Below are 23,374 nucleotides of genomic sequence, written 5' to 3' on the forward strand. Positions count from 1 at the left end.
GTATTAATTAACATATTAATTGTTAATCAATTATTTAAAAGAGTAAAGAAAATAATTGTGAAATATACCAAAAAATATCATTTTTTAATACAATTGAATAAAACTATAAAAAATTAATTGTATCAAGTTATTAAAATAATAAATAATTAGTATACTTTGAATGATTAAATTTGTTTCATGATAATAATTAGAAGATTTCAAGTAATATAAATAAAAAATAGTGAAAAAAAAAGTTAAAATATTTTTATTTCAATTTATTCTGATCAGGAATTATTTTATTTAAAAATATCTATCTTATCTATTTCAATAAAATATATAAAATATAGATTTATTACATTTAGAATTCGAATGGGAAGTAAAATTTTTAGATTTAATTATTTGTCTGATAAGAAATTTATTAAATTTATTATCAAGTCTATATCAATATTTTTTTATTATCTACTAAAAAAAAAATAAATAGGTTAAACATATCAATAAGTAAAAAATAAAATTAAATAGAAATAAATAAATAAAAATAGTATCTAAGTAAATAAAAAAGATCATTTATATCAGTAAATACATCTAAAAATACAACTAGAATTAAATTTAGGCAAAATATTATAAACTAATTTTTTAAAAATATATTGAGTTCAGAAGAATTAATCATACAATTCAAATCTTAAAAAGAGAAAAAAAGATGAACAATTAAAGAGCAACTAAAAATCTTTGGAGAGAATTTATGAGAATTAGTAATAAATAGCTAAAAAAAATCAATGATAAGGATTTCACTGAGTTCGTAAGAAGTTTAAAGTACTCGGAAAGAGGATTAAAAACTATTAAGTAGTTATCTAAATGTAGTGAAAATGTGAAGGAAAAAAGATTAGCAGAAAAATACATAACGCAAATAATTAACCAACTAAAAATATAAAAAATTATAGTCAAAAGAACTGGTATTCCTAATGGTGTCGAATAGGCATTATGCCTTTATATAAAATTTTATGATATCATCTCTTAAGATTGAAGAAACTCTCTATCATTTTATAAAATAATTGTAGCAAAAGTAGAGTTTTCTATTCAATTAATTAATTTTCTAACTATTGTAAAATGTAATCGATTTTGATATCTGATTAACTATGTATTTCTCTATATTATATACATTACTGTATTTTAAGTTTTAGATTTTAAATGATTTCTAAATCAATTTTAAATGAAGCTCTATGTTTTCGTTTTCTTAAAATAGAATAAATTTTTATTTTTTTAAAGAAGCTTTTACAATATTTTTAATTTTTACTTCATGATTTTGTATTTATTTATTTAGTTATTTGTTTTGATTTTAACATAATATTTTCCTGATATTTTTCTTTACTTTTTTCTTTTAAATAATTAATCATAGTTTTTTTGACGTTCATTATAATATTTTCCTTAATTTTTTTCAAATTTGGTTGATTTTTGTTTCAAATTAAGATAAAATTTTCTTTATATTAATAAATTATTAGATGCATTCATAGTGTTTTTAATTTAATAATATATATATATATAATTAAAGAGTTCAATTTACTATATTTCCTAATAAAATGTATATGATAAAATTTATGATGGTCATTTTAAAAATTAAAATAAAATAATTTACTTAATTTTAATTTTCTAAAAATTTAATTATTATAATATTTAAATTTTATTTTATTTTGTTTTAAATAATTTAAAAATAATATCTTTTTCTTTTATATTCTCATTAAAATAAATAAAAAATAATTTAATATTATTTTAATAAATATATTTTTAATAAGCTTTGATTTGATATTTATTAGTGAGTATTCTATTTTAAACATTTTTTTTCTCTTTCTTATTTACAAGATAAAAATGCAAACTCTTTACTTGAACAGGAAAAAATATATAAAAATTGTTTGACTAATTAATATTCAAGCTATAAATTAGATTTATAATCAACAAAAATATAATTTTAAAAATATTAATAAGACATTTCCTTTATATGTGTGTTTTAAGTTTTTAAACATGTTAGCAGACTTAAAATTCTAATTTTATGTAATTAAAAAGCATCAATTTTATATGGTAATACTTTTAAATTTATTTTTGGATATCCAAATTTTTAGTTTTAAAAATAGTATTAGTAATATTTAAGATCTAGCGCTATAAATAAATGTCAAATTTGAATAGTTTTTGTAAGCATACTAAATCTCTTTACAAATATTTTCATTTTTGATGCAATTATCATTAATTTTTTGTATTCATAATATAACATAATCATTATAATACAATAAGCAGATAAAAAAATACTTAATAAATATGAAATTAAATAAGTATATGAATATAATTTTAGGTATTTATAAACTTGGTAAATTACATATGATATATTTTATTTAAAATAATGGAAGAAAATACTCATGATCAACGCAATAAACACTCTCTTTTTTATTATTTGAATTAATCATCAATTTTTAACCAAATTATGAGACTAACCATATCAAATATTAAATAAAAAGAAGAATCTTTCTTTTAATTTCATTTGTGAGTTTGAAATAAATGTGCTCAAGGCAAAAAAAAAGTAAATAAACACTCTAATTTCTTTTAAGACAAATTATTCAAAATAATTGATATTATTTATTCACTATCAATTTTCATTTAATTTATTTATTTTTTAAAATTATTTTAATATTTAATTCTTGTGTAATAAGTAAAATAAAAAATTATTTTAGTTTTTTAGATTTGAACTATTTATTATGAAGATCCATCCATTTATATTCATTATGATACAAACAAGCAAACTAATATTTTTTTTCTTTTATTTATCTACTAAAATATCTATGTTTAATTATGAATTTTTTTAATGTATATTTAATAATTTAAAAGAAAATTAATATATAAATTTAAGTGTTTAGATATTAATAGAGTAGTTATGAATTATTAAATCCTATCTCGTAAGTGTCAAATTATAAAAGTATTAGCATTAAATTATACTATATCTTTACATAATTCTACTTAAATTGCAAAAATTTTAAATACTATAACTTACTTTAAGAAGTTTTTATATCAGGTAAATAGTAATAGTTAATTAAAGATATATTGTAATTATCTTCAAAAAAGTGTATCTTCTGATCAACTTTCTTTCTTTAAATACTTCACAATAAAAAAAACATTAAATAGAATTAAAAATAAAATATTTGCAATAAAATTTAATGGAATTTTTAGAAAAATGTATTTTTTTGTATTTTATATTTCATATCATTGCCAAGATATATATGTTCTTTCACATTTTTTTATATGGTAATAAAATAAATCATATATTATTAAGAAGAAAAATACGAAAATAGGTTTAGTGGTTAAAAAACATTCTGATGTATTTAATTAAAAAATTTAAGGTTAATTTTACCAAGAAAGAAAACACAATAATATCTTACTATTAGCTTGAAAGTTAATTAATTTTATTTCTAATAAGAAAAGGGTGGTCCTCCTCTGTAAATTAAGTTCTAAATATTTTTCAATCACATCTTAATTCTTTCACATAAATCAAGCTTTCATAGATAGGTTAAGATAGATAATTCAAAAAAAAAGATAGTTTGACTATTTTATTTAGTGTTTTATCTTCAGTAAGAAAGAATGTTATAAAATGAATGACTTTTATAGTGAAATTTTATTGTAATTTAAATAAATTCTTATGATTTAAATTTAAGCTAGTTATTGTGCTTGTTTTAAAACTTTTTATAACTTAAATCTAATTAAAAATTCTATGTTAATTTGCATGAATTTAATTCACCTGTAAAATCTTTTTAATTTCTATTTCATTAGATGCTTTAAATAGATAGAACACTTTCTAATTAACTAAATAAAGACTCTCTTTTTAAGAAAAAAATTATTGGCAGTGATTTTCCTCTTTTTTTAAATAATTTCAAAATATTTTGGTTGTATGCCCTTTCCATTTTATTCATCTTAATCATTTTAAAAAATATTATTTGCTTAAAGATATTCAATACTTAAATAGATTTTATAATATGCATACATATTTATTTGACAATTCAAGTAATCTACTTTTCAAATTAAAGATCCAAGTTTTCTTTTTCTATTTCCACTTCTTTTTTCTCGAATATTTGCCTTTCTATTTTACTATATATATATATATATTTTAAGCTTTGTATATAGATAAGTTAATTTTAATGGAATATTTTGTACAAATAATCTAATTTGTATTGTTTTTGTAGAAATTGTACTGAATCAAACTTAGAGGTTTCTAATTTTATAAAACTCTTTTAATTGATAACTTTTTATGGTTATGATACTTTTAAATTTTGATAAGGGAACGAACATTTCTATCTATTTCTTCACTCGGATCAGCTCTTTTGAGCAGAAAAAAATTAAAATTTTCTAATAAACACTCGAATTCTAATAAAACACTTCCTTCAGTCTTTCATAATAAAAAATGGTTTTATTCCATTTCAAGTCTATGCTAATTCATTTTTACTAGATTTTAAAGGTTTTTCATTTATTTTTAATTATCTACTTATTTTTTTCTTATCAGGAATGGTTAGTAACTTTCATTTTTATTTGTTTTTAAACTAAGTATTAATTTAATATAGACGAATTCTTTTATTTAAATTTGATGGGAAGAATAACCAAAAAAAAATAATAATAATTAATCAATAAAAAACTTTAATTATCTCTAAAGAAATTAAAATATCTGTAAAAAATTAATTAACAAGTAAAGAATCTAATTAAATTTGAAATGTTCTAAGAACCAATCTTTACTAGCGAAATAGAAGGAGATATCAACTTTTTTGGAGACATAAACCAAGAATATGATAACTATAATTTTGATAACAATAATAGTAACTATTATGATAATTATTTAGATGTCTAACACTTAACATCCAACAATAATGCTTCTGATGAAGTAAATCAACAGAATTCATCCTTATTACCCTAAGAATAACCTCAAAGTTATGAATACCAATAATAATTGGGTCAATAGAATACAAACAATTAATTATCTTCAACAAATCTTCCAAAATAAAAAACTTTTAATGAGAATACCAAAAACTGTCCTAGAGACTACTTAAGATAATTTATCTTAAGAAAAAATACTCATAAATTGACCAAATACTTTAATAACAATAGAATTACATAACAACAATACTTATCATTTTGTAATAAATTCTTTAAAAGTAACAATGTCACTATGAAAGCAATAAAATAAGCATTACAAAAAGACGATAATGGTAACTACTCTTAAGAATAATATTGCTTTTAGCAAATCATAGTACATGAATTACCAATAATAATTCTTAAAAATAATCTAAATAGAAATGAAGAGCAAGTAGCCCTAGATTAATGGACTTGGGTTACCCACTTTTTGATTAACTACATCTACTAATGAATTAAAGAAATTCATATTTAAAAGAATAAATACCTCTCTCAAAAATATAATAACTCTACAAAAACTCATTTTATCTATTAAACATAAATCTCTCAAAAATATTTTTTAAATAAATACTCTAAAAAACTCTCTCAAAAATAAATTATTATAAACTCTATTAAAAAATCTAGTATATTATAACTCTATCATAAAATTTCCTAGTTTATTTGTATTTCATTTATTACAATATAACTAACTATACTTAATTGAATAATCATCTTTTTAAATAAAAACTACTTTACAAAAATTTATCCTTTTAGACTAACACTTTATTTCTATTTTATTTGATTACTCAAATTTAATAGTTGAAATACATAAATTTGTTACTTTTTATTAATTTATTAATCAAACCTTAAATATCCTTATTTATTCTTATTAATTTAAGACCTACTAATTTAATTACTTTCTAATTAATAAAAATAGATAAGAGGAATTTATTTATATTAGTTTTTCCTTCTATCAAATTTCTAACTAATACTAATTAGTTTCTAATTTCGAATTTAATTAGCTAAGCTTTTTGATTACCAAATTAATTATTCTTTTCTTGATTATCGTTATAATTTAGAATAAAACGATTGCTTTTAATTTAGAGTGATACATATATTCTAAATGTTAAGTTTTGTAATTAACTCTACTTTAATAGAAGTAACATTTTTGATGGATTTTAAAATATTCTAAATTGATTTACTGTTTAGATGAAGTGCAAAAAAAATAAATAATCAATAAATTATACAATATAAATGACTATAAAATATTAATATTTTTTAATCATTAAACATATTTTATAATAAGTTTTCCTCTTGTCTTGCCATAGCAAAAATTTTAATAATTATAAGTCGTTCGTTTTTTGAGAATTGAGTCTTAATTGATAGTCTCTAAATATGGTTATCCTAAATCTTTGAGTTCTATGTAAATTCTCCATTTATTTTCTACTTCTAAAATTATTTTATTATTCATTTAATTTTACACTGCAGTTGTATCGAATATATCTTTTGGTTAAAAGACTTATTTTTGATTTAATGGCAAGGTTATTTTCTTAGTCATTTATATATGAGTTCTAATTTTTACTTTATCTCTTTTTTTAAAATATTTTTTCATTGATAATGATTAGAGGTATTCCTAATGCTATCATAATGAATGGCGTCTCTCTTGATATTCTCTTGTAAATTACAGCTACAAAATTATTTGTTAAAATTATGTATAAAAACTAAACCTCAATGTAATGATTTATTTGTCTATTTATAGAGCTTAAAACTATGTATTTAATGAAATATAAGGAAACTATGGAGGTTCTTAGATTAAAAAATTGATGATTAACATTTTTTTTTTTTTCATTTTATTCTTATCAGGAATTATTAATTATTTAAAAATATCTTAAATAATTCAAAAAAATAAAGATTTATTACATTCTGTATAGAATTTGAATAGATTTAATTTTTCTGATAAGAAATTTTTGATCAAGTTTTTTTTAATATTTTTTATTATCTAATTTTAAAAAAATATATAGATTAAACATATCAATAAGTAGAAAATAAAATTAGATAGTAATAAATAAATAAAAAAAATAGTATCTAAGTAAATAAAAAAGAGCTTTTATATCAGTAAATACATCTAAAAATACAACTAGAATTAAATTTAGGCAAATTATTATAAACTAATTTTTTAAATACATATAGAGTTCAGAAGTAGTATCATATAATTGAAATCTTAAAAAGAGAAAAAAAGATGAACGATTAAAGAGCAACTAAAAATCTTTGGAGAGAATTTATGAGAATTAGTAATAAATAGCTAAAAAAAATCAATGATAAGGATTTCACTGAGTTCGTAAGAAGTTTAAAGTACTCTGAAAGCGGATTAAAAACTGTTAAGCGCTTATCTAAATAGAGTGACAATATAAAGATAAAAAGATTAGCAGAAAAATACATAACGCAAATAATTAACCAACTAAGAATATAAAAAATTATAGTCAAAAGAACTGGTATTCCTGATGGTGTCAAATAGACATTAACCCTTTATATAAAATTTTATGATATCATCTCTGAAGATTGAAGAAAATCTCTATCATTTTATAAAATAATTGTAGCAAAAGTAGAGTTTTCTATTCAATTAATTAATTTTCTAACTATTGTAAAAAGTAATCGATTTTGCTATCTGATTAACTATGTATCTCTCTATATAAACTACATTACTGTATTTTAAGTTTTAGATTTTAAATGACTACTAAATCAATTTTAAATGAAACTCTGTGTTTTAGTGTTACTTAAAATAGAATAAATTTGTATTATTTTTATGAAGCTTTTACAATATTTTTAATTTTTACTTCATGATTTTGTTTTTATTTAGTTATTTGTTTTAATTTTTACATAATATTTTCTTGATATTTTTCTTTTTCTTTTTTCTTTTTTCTTTTAGCCAATTAATCATAATTTATTTTGATGTAATTATAATATTTTCCTTAATTTTTTTCAAATTTGGTTGATTTTTGTTTCAAATTAAGATACAATTTTCTTTATATTAATAAAATATTAGATGTATTCATAGTGTTTTTTATTTAATAATATATATGTAATTTTTATCTTAGAGTTCCATCATTTTGAAAATTAAAATAAAATAATTTGCTAAATATTAATTATCATAAAATTTAATTATTATAATATTTAAATTTTATTTTATTTTAAAAATTTTATTTTGTTTTAAATAATTTAAAAATAATATTTTTTTCTTTTATATTCTCATTAAAATAAATAAAAAATAATTTAATATTATTTTAATAAATATATTTTAAATCAGCTTTGATTTGATATTTATTAGTGAGTATTCTATTTTAAACATTTTTTTTCTCTTTCTTATTTACAAGATAAAAATGCAAACTCTTTACTTGAACATGAAAAAATAAAAAAAAATCGTTTGACTAATTAATATTCAAGCTATAAATTAGGTTTATAATCAGCAAAAATATAATTTTAAAAAGTATTAATAAGACATTTCCTGTATATGTGTGTTTTAAGTTTTTAAACATGTTAGCAGACTTAAAATTATAATTTTATGTAATTAAAAAGCATCAATTTTATATGGTAATACTTTTAAATGTATTTTTGGGTATCCAAATTTTTAGTTTTAAAAATCGTATTAGTAATATTTAAGATCTAGCGCTATAAATAAATATCAAATTTGAATAGTTTTTGTAAGCATACTAAATCTCTTTACAAATATTTTCATTTTTTATGTAATTATCATTAATTTTTTGTATTCATAATATAATATAATCATTATAATACAATAAGCAGATAAAAAAATACTTGATAAATATGAAATTAATTAAGTATATGAATATAATTTTAGGTATTTATAAATTTGGTAAATTATAAATGATAAATTTTATTTAAAATAATGGAAGAAAATACTCATGATCAAGACAATAAACATTCTCTTTTTTATTATTTGAATTAATCATCAATTTTTAATCAAATCATGAGACTAACCATATCAAATATCAAATAAAAAGAAGAATATTTCTTTTAATTTCATTTGTGAGTTTGAAATACATGTGCCCAATTAGAAAAAACTAAAAAACACTATAATTTCTTTTAAACAAATTATTTAAAATAATTGATATAATTTATTCACTATTAATTTTCATTTAATTTATTTATTTTTAAAAATTATTTTAATATTTAATTCTTATGTAATAAGTAAAATAAAAAATTATTTTAATTTTTTAGATTTGAACTATTATGAAGATCCAATAATACTCAATATGAAAAACATGCAAACAAATATTTGTTTGCTTTTATTTACATACTAAAATATATATGTTTAACAATCTAAAGGAAAATTAAAAGATAAATCTAAGTGTTTAGATATATAAAATAGATATGAATGATCAAAAAATCATAAAAATATTAGTATAAAATTATACTATGTAATTACATAATTCTGCTTAAATTAAAAATTTTAAATACTATAACTAATTTTAAGTAGATTTTAATATTAGGCAATTAGTTATAGTTAATTAAGGATATATTGTAATTATCTTCAAAAAAAGAGTATCTTTTGATTAATTTTTCTTTCTTGAAATAATTAACAATAAAAAAACATTAAGTAGAATTAAAAATCAAATATTTGTAATAAAATTAAATGCAAATTTTAAAAATGTATTTTTGTATTTGATATTTCATATATTTGCCAAGGCATATATGTTCTCTCACAATTTATTAAATGGTAATAAAATAAAATAAGTCATATATTGTTTTGAAGAAAAATTAAAAATTCGAAAATAGTATTAGTGGTTAAAAAACATTCTGATCTTTAATTAATAAAAAAAAGGTTAATTTTACAAAGAAAGTGGTTTGAAAGGTAATTAATTTGTATATATTTGATTGATTTAAAATAAGAAAAGGGTGATTCTCCTTTGTAAATTAATTTCTAAAAATTTTCAATCACATCTTAATTCGTTCACATCAATCAAGCTTTCAAAGCTAGATTAAGATAGATAATTCAAAAAAAAAAGATTATTTGACTATTTTATTTTTTGATTTATCTTTAATAAGGTAGTTCCTAATAAAATGAATGATTTTTATTTAAATTGTATTGTAATTTAAACAAATTCTTATGAAATTTAAACTAGCTATTATGCCTATTTTAAACTTTTTATTATTTAAATTTAATTAAAAATTCTATGTAAATTTTCATAGAATTTAATTCACCAGTAAAATCTTTTATTTCATTAGGCTTTTTTTAATTAGATTGAACACTTTCTAATTAACTAAAGACTCTATTTGCTAGAGAAAAAAAAATAATTGGTTGTGATTTACCTCCTTATGTATTATGTAGATGATTTCAAAAGAATTTTCTTATTTGTATGCCCTTTCCATTTTATTCATATTAATCATTATAAAAAATATTATTTGTTAAAAATATATCTTCCAATTTTAATTTTAAATGGGATTTAAAGATGCATGTATCTTTATTTAATTATTCAAATTATCTACTTTTCAAATTAAAGATCAAAGTTTTCTTTTTCTATTTCCACTTTTTTTTTCTGCAATATTAGATATTTTGCCTGCTGAATATTTGCCTTTCTATTTTACTATTTATTTAAAGTGTTAAATAAAGATAATATAATTTTAATAGAATATTTTGTATAAATAATCTTACTTGTAATGCTTTTATAGAAATTATACTCAAAAAATTTATTGGTCTCTAATTTTATAAAACTCTTTTAATTGAGAGCTTTTTTCCATTATACTTTAAAAATTTGATAAGGGAACACTTATAACATTTATCTATTTCATATTAGCTGATCAGAAAAAAATGATAATTTCTAATAAAGCACTGAATTCTAATAAAACTCTTCAATGTTTCATAATAAAAAATGGTGTTATTCGATTCTAAATTTATATTTATACATTTTAAACTAGATTTTATAGATTTTTTCATTTATTTTTTATTATCAATTTATTATTTCTTAACTGGTGAGGTTAATAACTTTCATTTCTACTTACTTTATCAACTTAGTCATAGTTTGATATAAATGAACTCTTTTTTTAAATTTGATGGGAAGAATAACCAAAAAATAATAATAATTAATCAATAAAAAAAATTAAATATCTCTAAAGAATTTAAAATATCTGTAAAAAAATTAATTAACAAGCAAAGAATCTAATTAAAATTGAAATGTTCTAATATTCAATCTAAGCTAGCGAAATAGAAGAAGGTATCGAGTTTTTAGGAGACATATACCAAGATTATGATAACTTTAATTATAATAATAATAATGGTGATTATAATAATTATTAAAATTTCTAACACCCAACATATTACAATAATGTCTCTGATGAAGTAATTTAACAAACTTCATCCTTATTACCTTAAGAATAACCTCAAAATTATCAATAGCAATAATAATCTAACGAGTAGAATACAAGCAATTAATTATCTTCAACAAATCTTATAAAAAAATAAACTTATAATGAAAATACCAAAAACTGTCCTAGAGACTACGTAAGATAACTTATCTTAAAAAAAAATACTCATAAATTCACCAAATACTTTAATAGCAATAGAATTACAGAATAACAATACTTAGCATTTTGTAATAAATTCTTTAAAAGAAATAATGTCACTATGAAAGCAATAAAATAAGCATTAAAAAAAGACAATGATGATAACTTCTCATAAGAATAATATTGCTTTTAACAAATCATAATACATGTTTTACCATTCATAATTCGTAAAAAGAATGAAAATAGAAATGATGACCAAGTAACCAACGATTAATGGAAATGGGTTTTCCACTTTTTGAGTAACTACATCTACTCATGAAATAAACAAATAAATATCACTCTCAAAAATATAATAACTCTACAAAAACTCATTTTTAACTATAATAGATAAATCTTTCAAAAATATTTTTAACTAAATCCTCTAAAAAACTCTCACAAATACAATTAATATAAATTCTATTAAAAATCTAGTATATAACTCTATCATAAAATTCTCTAGTTTACTTGTTTTTAATTTATTACAATATAACTAAATCTACTTAATTGAATAATCATTATTTTAAATAAAAACTACCACTCAACCAATAATTTATCCTTTTAGACTCTTTATTATTATTTTATTTGATTAATCAAATTTAATAGTTGAAATACATAAATTCGTTTATTTTTTAATTAGCTTATTTATTAACCTTAAATATCCTGATTCATTCTTATTTATTTAGAACTAAGTAATTGTATTACTATCAAATTAATAAAAATTAACTATACTTTAACAGAAATAATCATTTTTGATGGAATTTAAAATATTCTAAATTAATTTACTTTTTAGATGAAGTGTATACAAAATATATAATATAAAGATTAAATCAAATTCTTTCGAGGTTTAATAATAAATCATTTTTAAAACCATAGGATAATGTCATAATCTTTTCAGTATCAAAGTCCTTTGGGATTTCAGGAAGCTTGAATTACTTAAAGAATTCAATAGCCATAGCCTTAATTTGCATGACAGCTAAGTGCTAACCAATACAATTTCTGGCACCACCAGAGAAGGGGATATAAACTAAATGTGAGTTCTTCATTTTAGAATCGTTGTTACTATCCAACCAACGTTCAGGTTGATAGCTGAAAGGGTTTTCAAAGTATTTTTCATTGAAGAAGTTGACTACGTAACCGCAGTTAACAAGGGTACCCTTCTTAATGTTATACTTGCCTAAGGTATGATCTTAAACAACTTCTCTTTAGAATAAGAAAGGTCCGGAGGTATCATATCTTAAACATTCCTTAACATTAGCTTGTAGAATATTCATCTTCTATAGGTCAGCAAATGTATAATCATCATTAGGGACATAGGTCTTGATTTCTTCTTAGATCTTCTTGTACTATTCGGGATACTTGATTGCGTAGTAGACTACGTTAGCGGCGATCTTACTTGTTGTTTCTTTAGCAGCAAGGAACAAGTTGAAAGAGATAGCGAGTAAGTCTTCAAGTTCTTCTTCAGTATTCAAAAGGTTTTCTTAAACTAAGTGGTGGATGAAAGAAGGATATTTAGGTTGATATCCTGGTTGTTATTCTCTCTTTTTGCATTCAAGAATGATTTCATACATGAACTTTCTTAAGTTCTTTCCTCTTTCGTTTAAGTCTTTGTCAGATTTTCTTAAGCCTAATTCTGTAGCTTTAGTACCAAAAATCATGGAGAACATTCCAACATCTCTAAGATAAACATCGTTAGCAAAAGAACCAATAAGTTCACCAAGAGTTTTTCCATCCTTATTCTTATATTCATCCATGTCGAATCCCAAGAAAATAGAAAGATCTGATGCACCAGCAGTCATTTCGAAGACCTTTTGGATGTTGAAAGATTTTTCATTTTATTAGCTGATATATCTTTTAGAGAGTTCTCTAATACTACCTAACTAAAGAGCAATTTATTCAAAAGTAAACATGTTGGAGAGAATCTTACGGCTCTTCTTCCATCCATCACCGTAGTGCTTAGCAAGACCAGTACCAATTAACTTGTTAAGACTATGGAAGGGGAGTTCATACTTAATGTAATGTTATTGGCATTATAAGAATTCACTAATTAAATCAGGGTTTACTATTAATAAAGAGGCTTTAGAATTAAGATTGCTAAGAATAATATCTTAATCTTTGAAGTCAGCACTTTCGCTAATGTGCTTAATTTAATGAATACAATCTTTGTGCTTATTGGTTTTTTGCAAGATGCTGTCCCAGAACCATCCGTAGAAGGGGAAGAAGTTGTACTCTTTGATGTTTTAGTTTCTGTAGAATTGCATTCTTAACTTAGGCAAAACAATAAATTTGCCTACGAGATACAAGACAAAAGAAATAACTAATGCTTAGATTATTAAGAATATCATTTATGATATTTATTTTGATAATTGATGAAAAATTAATTAATTAATTATATTATATCAATTGATTAAACAAAAATCCCAAATTTAAATCAACCAGAATAAAGTAATAGTCTTTTAAATAAGAAAACCTTGTTATTTGATCTAATTAATTTATCAAGTTTAGATTAAATTAATCAAATTTATACACATCATCATAATTATTATATCTAAGTATCTTTGAGCTTACAAATTGCCCAGATTAAATACATATTTTTTTTTTCTTTCTATCTTTTCATCTTACTAAATTTCTTTTTAATATTATAATTTAGTTGATGTAATCCACAAAAAAACTGATCTGAATCTTAACCATAAAAACGAAGCTTAACATAAATTATCATAAATTCAAACATCTTATACAAATTAATAAAAAGCTGACGATGTTTAAGTTAATTAGCCCTTTGTATCTTTATTTTTTAAAATATATTCTAAATTGAGAAAAATTCTTTTATTTTTATATAAATTTTATAAATCAATATAAGAAAATGAATATTTTATTTATCCTGAAATATTTTTGATGAACTCTACTTAATTTTTGAAGGAGGGTAAATAAATATACAGTAAATGTTGTTTTTGCATTTTGAATTATTTACCAAATTTAGAGAAAAAATTCAATAAGAAATATCAACTTACTTTAGACACAAAGTAAAAATGTTAAGAGATAATCAAATATATTTTTTTTTGAGGATTGGTACTAATAAGAAATCAAAAAAAACAAACAACTATTTTGGCGTATTAATGATTTCAATTTTTGAGGGGGATTATTTAATTTTGTTACGCAGTTTGGCACATAAATTATATATTTAATTAACTAGTAGTAACTGATAAAGCTTAAATGAAAATATCAATCCTATTTTTTGTATAATATATTATTTAAGAATAAGTATGTGAATATCCAACTTAAAAAGTGTTAAGAGTTAATTTTTTAAAAACCAATGTTATGCTGATAATCTTTTATCATTTATTTTGAATAGGCAACATAGCATTATTAAAAGAAATACATAAGACATTTCATAAATAGCTTTTAAATAACCTGCAAATTAATTCATAAGTGTTGTAAATACGATCATACAAAAAAAAACGTTTTGTCTTCAATTTAGAAACAAAAATTGAATTCTCAAAATAAAATTAATTACAGTAGCATTTAGTTATAAAATAGAAAACTTGTTTTTTCAAAATATTTGCAAGAGCTATTTTAGATATTCTTCAAAATTATAAAAACCTTATTTTTAGCGAGTAAACAACAAATAATTAGATTAAAAGTAAGAAATTTTCTGATCGCCAAAGGTATTAATTTTTGGGATTTTTATTAAATTTTGAGCATATCTTATTTACATAATTTAGCTTTAATATGCGCGGATATAAATTAGTTAAGCAGAAATGTATATGAATTTAACAGTTGATACTTTTATTGAGAAAATATAAGCTTCATTTTTATTTAAATTAGCAATTAAAAGTATTTATTCAATATTGATTCATTTGAAATATAAAATAATCTATAAAAATTTAGCTAAAATTAGCTAATTAATTAATTAGTTTATAGATTGATTAGATTAGTTAGTTTACATATTATTTTTGAGTTATATTTCCTAAAGATATTTACTAATATGATATAATTGAAAATATATTTGATATATATATAAATTTTCTATTATATATTTATTTTAACTAAAAATAATAGCTAGACTGAGACATTAATATTAAATAACTTGCAAATTTATATCAAAATATTTGCTAAGAAGATACATATAAACATTATATATTAAATACTAAGGAAACACAAAAATTAAAATCTATTAAAGATAAATTAAAATAAAGTTATTAAAACTATAATCTATATAATTCCACTTATTTAGAGTATTTCGACTTCATATATCTGCGTTTATTAAAGTGAAAATTAACTTAATTATATAATCGAGGATATTATTTTTTTTTTTAATTTTACTATTAATTTTAATTATTTTTCAGCAATCCATCATGTAAAATTAAATTTAGCTTAAGCAATTTTAAACAAAATATTATTTTTAAAAACTCCCTTTTTAAATTATTCTTGGTTAATTTATACAAAACACATTTGCTCAAGAAATAAATATTTTTAACATAAATTTAAAAATTAAATATATACTCTATCGCATAAATTTTACTGAAAATGCTTTCTTACAAAAAAAGATTTAAATTAAAATTATTTTTGTAATGAATAATTTTTATAGTCAAAAGTGATTTGAGCAATCTCATAAGCTTAGCAACTTTTAAACTAAAAAACAAATTGTTATATAGTAAGCTTTTTATAGATTAAAAGTTCTGTTTTTCAATTTTTCTCTACTTGTTCTTTTTTAAGTAAATAAAAATTTTAATAAACCAAAATACATTTACTCAAGAAATAAGTATTTTTAGTAAATTTAAAAATTAAATCTACTCTATCACATAGATTTTACTGAAAATGCTTTCTTACAAAAAAAGATTTAAATTAAAATTATTTTTTGTAATGAATATTTTTTACAGTTAAAATTGGTTTGAGCAATCTCATAAGCTTAATAACTTTTAAACTAAAAAATAAATTGTTATATAGTAAGCTTTTTATCCATTAAAAGTTCTGTTTTTTAATTTTTCTCTACTTGTTCTTTTTTAAGTAAATAAAAATTTTAATAAAAGAAAATAGAAATTTATTTATTAATTTTAATCAATAATATGTTCTCCCTTACAAAATTTTTATTTTATACAATTAATGGTGAAAAAAAATATATCCAAGATTAAACTTTCTTAATAATACTATGTTGCATTAAAATAAACAAATGTATAATATGTATCAATTTAAACCTATGATAAAAAGGATTTTTATTGTATATGACTAAACACATTATTATAAATAGAAAAGGTTTTTGTAAATAAAAACACTTCAAGTCATTATTTCTTATTTTATTTTTTAATAGATTAAGTAATTTGAACTTTTAAACCATATCAAATTCAAATAACATACACAAATTTTGTTAAAATAAATAAATACTATCTAATAATTCTAACAACAATTTATCTTTAAAATAAGTAAATTTAAATTAATATATCTAACATTTTTATGAAAGTTTAAATAGATAATTAATATATTTTAAAACTTTTATATATCAATACAGACCTTATTTTTAATAAATAATTTAATTTTAGCCATTTTTTTGAAATAAAATAAAAATTAATGAAGGTTTATTTTGTTAAGCAAAGCTGCTTTTAATATAAAATTAATTTTTTTATTTTAAAGCCTAAAAATTTATGTATTTACACTCAGATAAAGAATAGGTACTTCATATTATTATTATATATTAATTAATCTATTTTCATAAGTATATTTTCAAAATAATACTCACAATTTATTTAGATGCAAAAGAAAATGGTAAAAATAAATACAAGTCAAAGATTTTAATAATTTTTTATTAATCATTTATATTTACTAATATTTCTTTTGGTTTTCTTTAGAAATAGCTATAATATTGAAAATTATCTTTATTAATAAAAACATTAAATCAATTTATTAATTTAATCATGTACTTTATAAAAAATATTTTTTATTCTTTTCATTTTATAAAGAAAGATATTTGAGTTAAAAAATGTTTTAAAATATAAATTCTGAAAGATTATTCTAATTGAGAATTCAATTAATTAATTTATTAACATTAAGTTCTCTATAATTGCAAAAAATTATTTAAAAATTTATCTTTTATCATAAATATACTAAAAATTTAAGAAATTGACTTAAAAATCTGTAATTTATTGATCTAAAATAATTTATGGTTAATGGCAGAATTATTAATTGGTAATTTTAAAAAAATAGTGTTATTTTAAAGAATGAAGAAAAGCAAATTAGTAAATAAATAAATAATTTTCTATTGATTAATCAAAGAAGTTAATTAAAAATAATAAAAGGAAATTAATTCTTCATAAAAAATAAAGTAGAACTTTCATAAACACAAGCCAAAACAATTAGTTTTATTTTTTCTTTCATTAGTTCTTAGCAATCATGAATTATAATCTATAAATAATTTTATGGTAAGTAACCTTTTTATTGGCTTTTGTTAATTCTTATGATTTAGATATGCATAATAAAAATCTACCTATATTTGAACCTTTTCCTGTTAATTCGATATCACCTAACTAATTGTGTAATAATGCATCAACTGATATAATGAGCGTTTTTCAATCTAACTAAAAAAAATTAATTGCTTTAAATTTAAAATCATGTGGATTTGGAATTTATGATATAACTTCACTTGAAAATGATATATTTCTTCTGAAGCATTTTGAATACTAACCAGAGAAGTAGAATGTTTAATATTTAGGCACAACTGATTATCAAAAATATCTATGGGTTGCATATGAAACAGGACTGTTAGAAATTTATGATATCTCTGATTAACAGTTTCCTTTAAAAGTAAATATTCAGATTACATATTAAGGATAATTAGATGTAGTGCATAAAGTAACTTAATTTGATGGGTTTAGCTTCATATTTTTAAGCTGCTTGAACAATTTCAAAACAGCAGTTTGGCTTAATGATAAGATTATAATAACAAGTGAAATTCATTTAAATGATTTAAACATTTCTAAAATAATATTGTAACCATAATAAAATATGTTATTTATTTAAGGATAAAGCTCAATTCATTTTTTCAAATAAACAATTAATGAAATACAGCAAGGAATATTTCATTACTTATGCTCTTATTAACCTTACCCAAATAATATATTAAGCTCGTTTGAAGTGATGAAATAATTTATTCTAATCATACAAATCTAATTCCAAGAATACTTAATGGTAGATATTTAGAATTATATTGAAAGTTATGATGGAAGTAATTGTAATTAAAGTAAAATTAAATAAATTAATAATTATCCAGCTTTGTCTCATGGCAACTAGATTTTTCTTTCTGATGATCAGAATTATTTGTTTACTTAACTAAGTTCAGTTGGTGTTTATATCTTTGATGTTAGTTAGAATCAATTTACAGTTTTTTAAAGAATTTAAATAAATGGATACTGTAGCTATTTTTAGATTAGTAATGACAAAAAATATTTATTTTACTCAAATAAGAGTTAAACCTAAATTTTTAAAATAGCAAAACCAAATTTAAATCTTGATATCCCTAATCTACTCATGAATCAATTCTATTTAAATAGTAATTCATTGTAAAAAATTAATAATTCTAATATCAAATAAAATAGATTAATTTATTAAGAAAACGAAGATATTATATTTGCATCTTTAAAAGATTAAGGAATATAAATATTTCTGTATTAAGGGAACGGAGTAATAAGTCTTTAATCTTATTTTGAGAATAAATTAATTTGCTATTTAGAAAGAATACCTGGCACAACAATATTCTACTTATTATAGAAATAACAAGGAATATAAATTTTAGATTTAAAAAATGTTTCAAATCCTTAAATATTAAATCCTAGCTTAACTCTAGGTTATTCATCTGTCTAATTTAAATATATAGCATTCAATAGCTTAGCAACTTTTGGATTTATTTCAAATTTATCGAATTTAATAATCATTAATATTTTAAATAGAGAAAACCCTTCTGTTCTTTCAATTATAAATACTTCATTTTACTTAAATGGAGATTCTAGCTTGGAGCAGTTTACATTATCTAATGACGAAAGTCTTTTATTTTTGTTTCCTAAATAGTATGGTATTTTGATTGCTAGCATTTCTGATATCTTAAATCCTTCTATTGTTTTTAAGTTAGCTCAAAAGAATATTAATGCTTTAGTGTAAGCCTTTTATATACTTTAAAAAAAAATAATTTTTACTTTTTTTTTATATTATTTAATATTTTATCATAATAGCTAAACATTAGACAATTATTTAATATGCAGCATCGAATTTTAAGGAATCTTGGTTTATTTTTTGAATTCTAATTTTTAATTAACCTTTATTTCTGACATTCTAATCCAAGGAGTCATAAATACTGCTTAGCTTATTTATAGTGATAACTATTTATTAGTAGCAACTGCTGAAAGAAATTAAATATACTTAATTAATTTAAAAAATAAGACAAATCCATCTATAATTTAAAATATAGAATTGTTAGATAATGACATAGCTTGTTCCATAGCTACTTATTCTGATGAATAATTTGCTTTTGTATCCACATATTCAAACATTTATTAATTATTTCTTTAGAGTCCTTTTATTTTCCATCAGCAAATATACAAAATAATTTAAATTCCAAACTCTAATTAATATAAAAGAATAAATACTTTTGATAATTAACCTCTTCAGGTTGGAGATTAGGTAGATATCTATCTAATTAATATCAATAATAAAAATGAGCTAAAAATAAGCTAAGCATTTTACTACTAAAATTTTATAGCAAAAAAGTTACCTGATTGGATGAAATTTTAATTTTCTAACCAAGTCCTTTCAATGAAAATATCTAAAGATTCTCTTTTTAAAGACGCAAGTGGAAGTTACTCTCTTAATTCATTATAATAAGTAATATTTTTAGGCTATCAATAATTACAAGATGATGCTTTCATAAATTAAAATCTATCTATTGATTATAATGATTCACTATTTTTAAAATAAATTTGCACAAAGTTAGGTTACTTAGATAAATATGGTTTTGTTTCACCTTCTTATTCACCTAAAAATATGTTTACACTAAGAGAGTATTAATATACTAGATATTTTTCAAAATGGAGTTAGACACAAATTAAATTATAGTAACTACTCAATTTTGTTTAATTCACTTTAAATTAAAATATAGTAAATTATGTTGTTTAATTTGAAACTTAACCCTCGCTTATTGTTGATTTTGATAATCCCTAAAATCCTATTTAGTCAAATTAAAATCTAATAACATTAACACTTCAAACATCAATCGGCCAGTTTGTTTCCAAAAATTACTCAGGAGTTATAGAGATCATTAACTCACAAGGAGATACAATAAAACTTCAAGGTTCTGTTTTGAGCTTAAATTAAGCACTTAAATAAAAAATAAAATTATTCCTATAGGATATACAATTATTAAATCAAGCTTATATAACTGTAACGATTGATGATTCTATAAATTATGAATACTTTAAAATTTTTCCTTTGAATTAAGTTAATTTTATTTCTCTTGAAGCTCCTATTTCTTTATATAGAAATATTTAAGATGATTTAAATCAGTATTATGATAATGGAGAAATATATGTTCTTACCCCTTTTAACTATTAAATAAATGATAGAGTCTTCAAATATGACAAAGAATAAAATATAATTTTTACTGCTTAAATTTAAAAAGCTGATGGATAATTTGAAGATATTCCAGCTAACTTTTGGCTTTAATTTTCTACTAGAGATCTTTCCTTTAAAGGCACACCATCTACTTAAATATTCAATACAGAGTATGTGATTTTAGTATAGGCAACAGATGGATATTCAATTATATAAGTTAAGTTTAAAATTAAAATAATTAAAGTCCCTTTTTTTTTAGTAATATAAATAATCCTTTAAATTATAGGACCAATTATCGGATTAAAAAGCATTTGGAAGCGTAGAATGAAAATTTTTAATATTTTTTTTGCAAAATAAACGAAGTACACTTAAGAGTTAGCTTATGTTTCAGAATACTATGAAAAAACCTTTATGATCACAGACAATTTACTTTATTTAAGTTAAAAGCTATGGAAAAATGTGAATATTTAAAATTATAAACAGCAAATAATAGAGTAAATAAATGGTGTTTTCTAAAATGTTTATTTTAGAAATTAGATTTTATAAAATTATGAATTTATATTTTAGCTTGATGTGAACAATAAGCCATTATCTGAAGAAATTTCTAACTAGATTAATCCAATTATGATAAATAAAAATCAAGAAGAGATAGAATCATAAAACAACTAATTAAATAGTGTACTTTTAACTTAAAATTATACAATTGATTAAAAATAAATGAGGGATAGTAGTTAAATTTTACCCACTTAGTAATCTATTCTAGTTAACAATGATACAAATATTTAAATTAATAAAATAAATTATAATATTACAGAGTAACCTAAAAAAGATTAGGAAAAAAAGAAATAAGATAAATTACAATTCAAAAATATTTTGAAATTAAAAAATTTAATTGACTTAGAAAAAAATTTATCTTATTCTAATACTTAAAATAAAAATTTAAACAAAAAGGATATAAAAATTTTAAAAGAAAATGGACTAATTGATATTAATGGAGTAATAGGACTAATAATTTAATCTGAGCTTAAACTCCCTATGAAGAAAAGAGTATTAACAAAATAATTAATGGAAAAACTGCTTACAGGATAATCTCTCTTTTAACGTATGGTGTAAGGGTTATTGATTGAATTTTTGATAGAATGCATTCCTGTATGTTAATAAATTCTTCTTTTACTTAAAATGGAATCTACTAAATTTTATAGTGAAAAAGATTGGTATAAAGCATATATTATTTTTGGATAATATTAATAGAATTAAGACTAATTTCCAACATGTAAACTAAATGAAGAATCCATTAAATTAGCTTTTCAACAATTTGCATCAGAAATGGAAACATATTAAAAAAATTTAATTGATAAATAATCAATAAATTAAACATCACAAAATATTTTAACTACAGTTAATTCATTTAACTTAATTTAGTATTTGGAGTGTTTAGTATCATATATGCCATTAATAGAACAATATTTATATACTTAATTATTAGGTGTTTCAATCAAAAAATAAAAAATTTATGAAATATCTAAGGGTGAGTGTTTCCATTGCAATTCTTTTAAGATTCGTTCTATCAAAAGTTATGAAACAAGAAAAGGGTGCTCATGCTGTACTCATGCTGAAAAATTTCTAAATCTCAACGATGTAGAAAAAGGACTTTCTGATTATTAAAAGTTACCTGAATGGATTAAAATCGATTTTTAAAAATAATCCATGAAAATAAAAGGTATCCCAAAAGAGGAAAATATAGGTTAACAGAGAATAAAGATATATGATTACAATGGATATCTTTTAAGATAATTTGATATTTAAGTACTACCAGAAAGGAAAGAAAAATAAAACTAATTAGAGGAAATAAAAACAGAAAATTAATAGAACTCAAAAATATTGAGTCCTCTAAGAAAAAAAAGATTTAATAACAAAGGATTCCTACTATCTCAATCTTTATTTAAAAATAATTTATTTAAAAAGTAAAAATCTTTAAGAGAAACTATATAATTTGATGATAATATTCCAAACAAAATTTAATCCTAAGAATTTAAATCTAATTCTAGAAATAATTAAAATATTACATCAATTAAATGTTTTACTTTATAATAATGATTTTATTAATCTAAAATTGTTAATAAGACAAAATATTATAAATAAAAATATTTTTTATCTATATTTTTAAAATGTATCCAAAAACATTTTAAAAATGTTGTGTGTAATTTTTTTATTTCTATTTTAGAATTATTATTAATTAAGATACTCTTTAAAAATAGCGGTGTACTTTAATTTTGTGATGTTTATGTAGTTAGTAGAGATGAGGGCAATATACTTTATAATACTAATTAATATCCGA

The 23,374-nt window shown here is 20.1% G+C and overlaps 8 protein-coding genes across 8 annotated transcripts; 6 read left to right on the forward strand and 2 right to left on the reverse strand. All coding sequences in view use genetic code 6, as the record gives it.

Annotated features, from left to right (window-relative positions):
* Positions 1-676: 676 nt before the first annotated feature.
* On the forward strand, positions 677-1,000 carry TTHERM_00129940 (hypothetical protein; the record flags this gene model as incomplete). Its single annotated transcript, XM_001016462.1, has 1 exon — positions 677-1,000. One exon carries the CDS (start codon positions 677-679, stop codon positions 998-1,000), a length of 324 nt encoding a protein of 107 aa, XP_001016462.1.
* Positions 1,001-4,714: 3,714 nt separating this feature from the next.
* TTHERM_00129930 (hypothetical protein) lies at positions 4,715-5,365 on the forward strand (the record flags this gene model as incomplete). Its single annotated transcript, XM_001016461.1, has 1 exon — positions 4,715-5,365. The coding sequence occupies one exon, from the start codon at positions 4,715-4,717 to the stop codon at positions 5,363-5,365; it is 651 nt and encodes a 216-aa protein (XP_001016461.1).
* Positions 5,366-6,172: 807 nt separating this feature from the next.
* Positions 6,173-6,502, reverse strand: TTHERM_000129897 (hypothetical protein; the record flags this gene model as incomplete). The annotated part of the gene is made up of 1 exon (XM_012797668.1): positions 6,173-6,502. One exon carries the CDS (start codon positions 6,500-6,502, stop codon positions 6,173-6,175), a length of 330 nt encoding a protein of 109 aa, XP_012653122.1.
* Positions 6,503-6,626: 124 nt separating this feature from the next.
* On the forward strand, positions 6,627-7,133 carry TTHERM_000129898 (transmembrane protein, putative; the record flags this gene model as incomplete). Its single annotated transcript, XM_012797669.1, has 2 exons — positions 6,627-7,005; positions 7,081-7,133. 2 exons carry the CDS (start codon positions 6,627-6,629, stop codon positions 7,131-7,133), a joined length of 432 nt encoding a protein of 143 aa, XP_012653123.1.
* Positions 7,134-7,205: 72 nt separating this feature from the next.
* TTHERM_000129899 (hypothetical protein) lies at positions 7,206-7,559 on the forward strand (the record flags this gene model as incomplete). Its single annotated transcript, XM_012797670.1, has 1 exon — positions 7,206-7,559. One exon carries the CDS (start codon positions 7,206-7,208, stop codon positions 7,557-7,559), a length of 354 nt encoding a protein of 117 aa, XP_012653124.1.
* Positions 7,560-10,984: 3,425 nt separating this feature from the next.
* Positions 10,985-11,728, forward strand: TTHERM_00129900 (hypothetical protein; the record flags this gene model as incomplete). The annotated part of the gene is made up of 1 exon (XM_001016458.2): positions 10,985-11,728. The coding sequence occupies exon 1, from the start codon at positions 11,081-11,083 to the stop codon at positions 11,726-11,728; it is 648 nt and encodes a 215-aa protein (XP_001016458.1). The 5' UTR covers positions 10,985-11,080.
* A 547-nt stretch (positions 11,729-12,275) lies between these two features.
* Positions 12,276-13,790, reverse strand: TTHERM_00129890 (cytochrome P450 family monooxygenase; the record flags this gene model as incomplete). Its single annotated transcript, XM_001016457.3, has 1 exon — positions 12,276-13,790. One exon carries the CDS (start codon positions 13,788-13,790, stop codon positions 12,276-12,278), a length of 1,515 nt encoding a protein of 504 aa, XP_001016457.1.
* A 4,114-nt stretch (positions 13,791-17,904) lies between these two features.
* On the forward strand, positions 17,905-23,133 carry TTHERM_00129880 (hypothetical protein; the record flags this gene model as incomplete). Its single annotated transcript, XM_001016456.2, has 4 exons — positions 17,905-18,661; positions 18,926-18,985; positions 19,109-19,586; positions 19,662-23,133. The coding sequence occupies 4 exons, from the start codon at positions 17,905-17,907 to the stop codon at positions 23,131-23,133; spliced, it is 4,767 nt and encodes a 1,588-aa protein (XP_001016456.2).
* Between the last annotated feature and the right edge of the window lie 241 nt (positions 23,134-23,374).

Source organism: Tetrahymena thermophila (assembly GCF_000189635.1).
Source record: "Tetrahymena thermophila SB210 genomic scaffold scf_8254645, whole genome shotgun sequence".
Classification (NCBI taxonomy): domain Eukaryota; phylum Ciliophora; class Oligohymenophorea; order Hymenostomatida; family Tetrahymenidae; genus Tetrahymena; species Tetrahymena thermophila.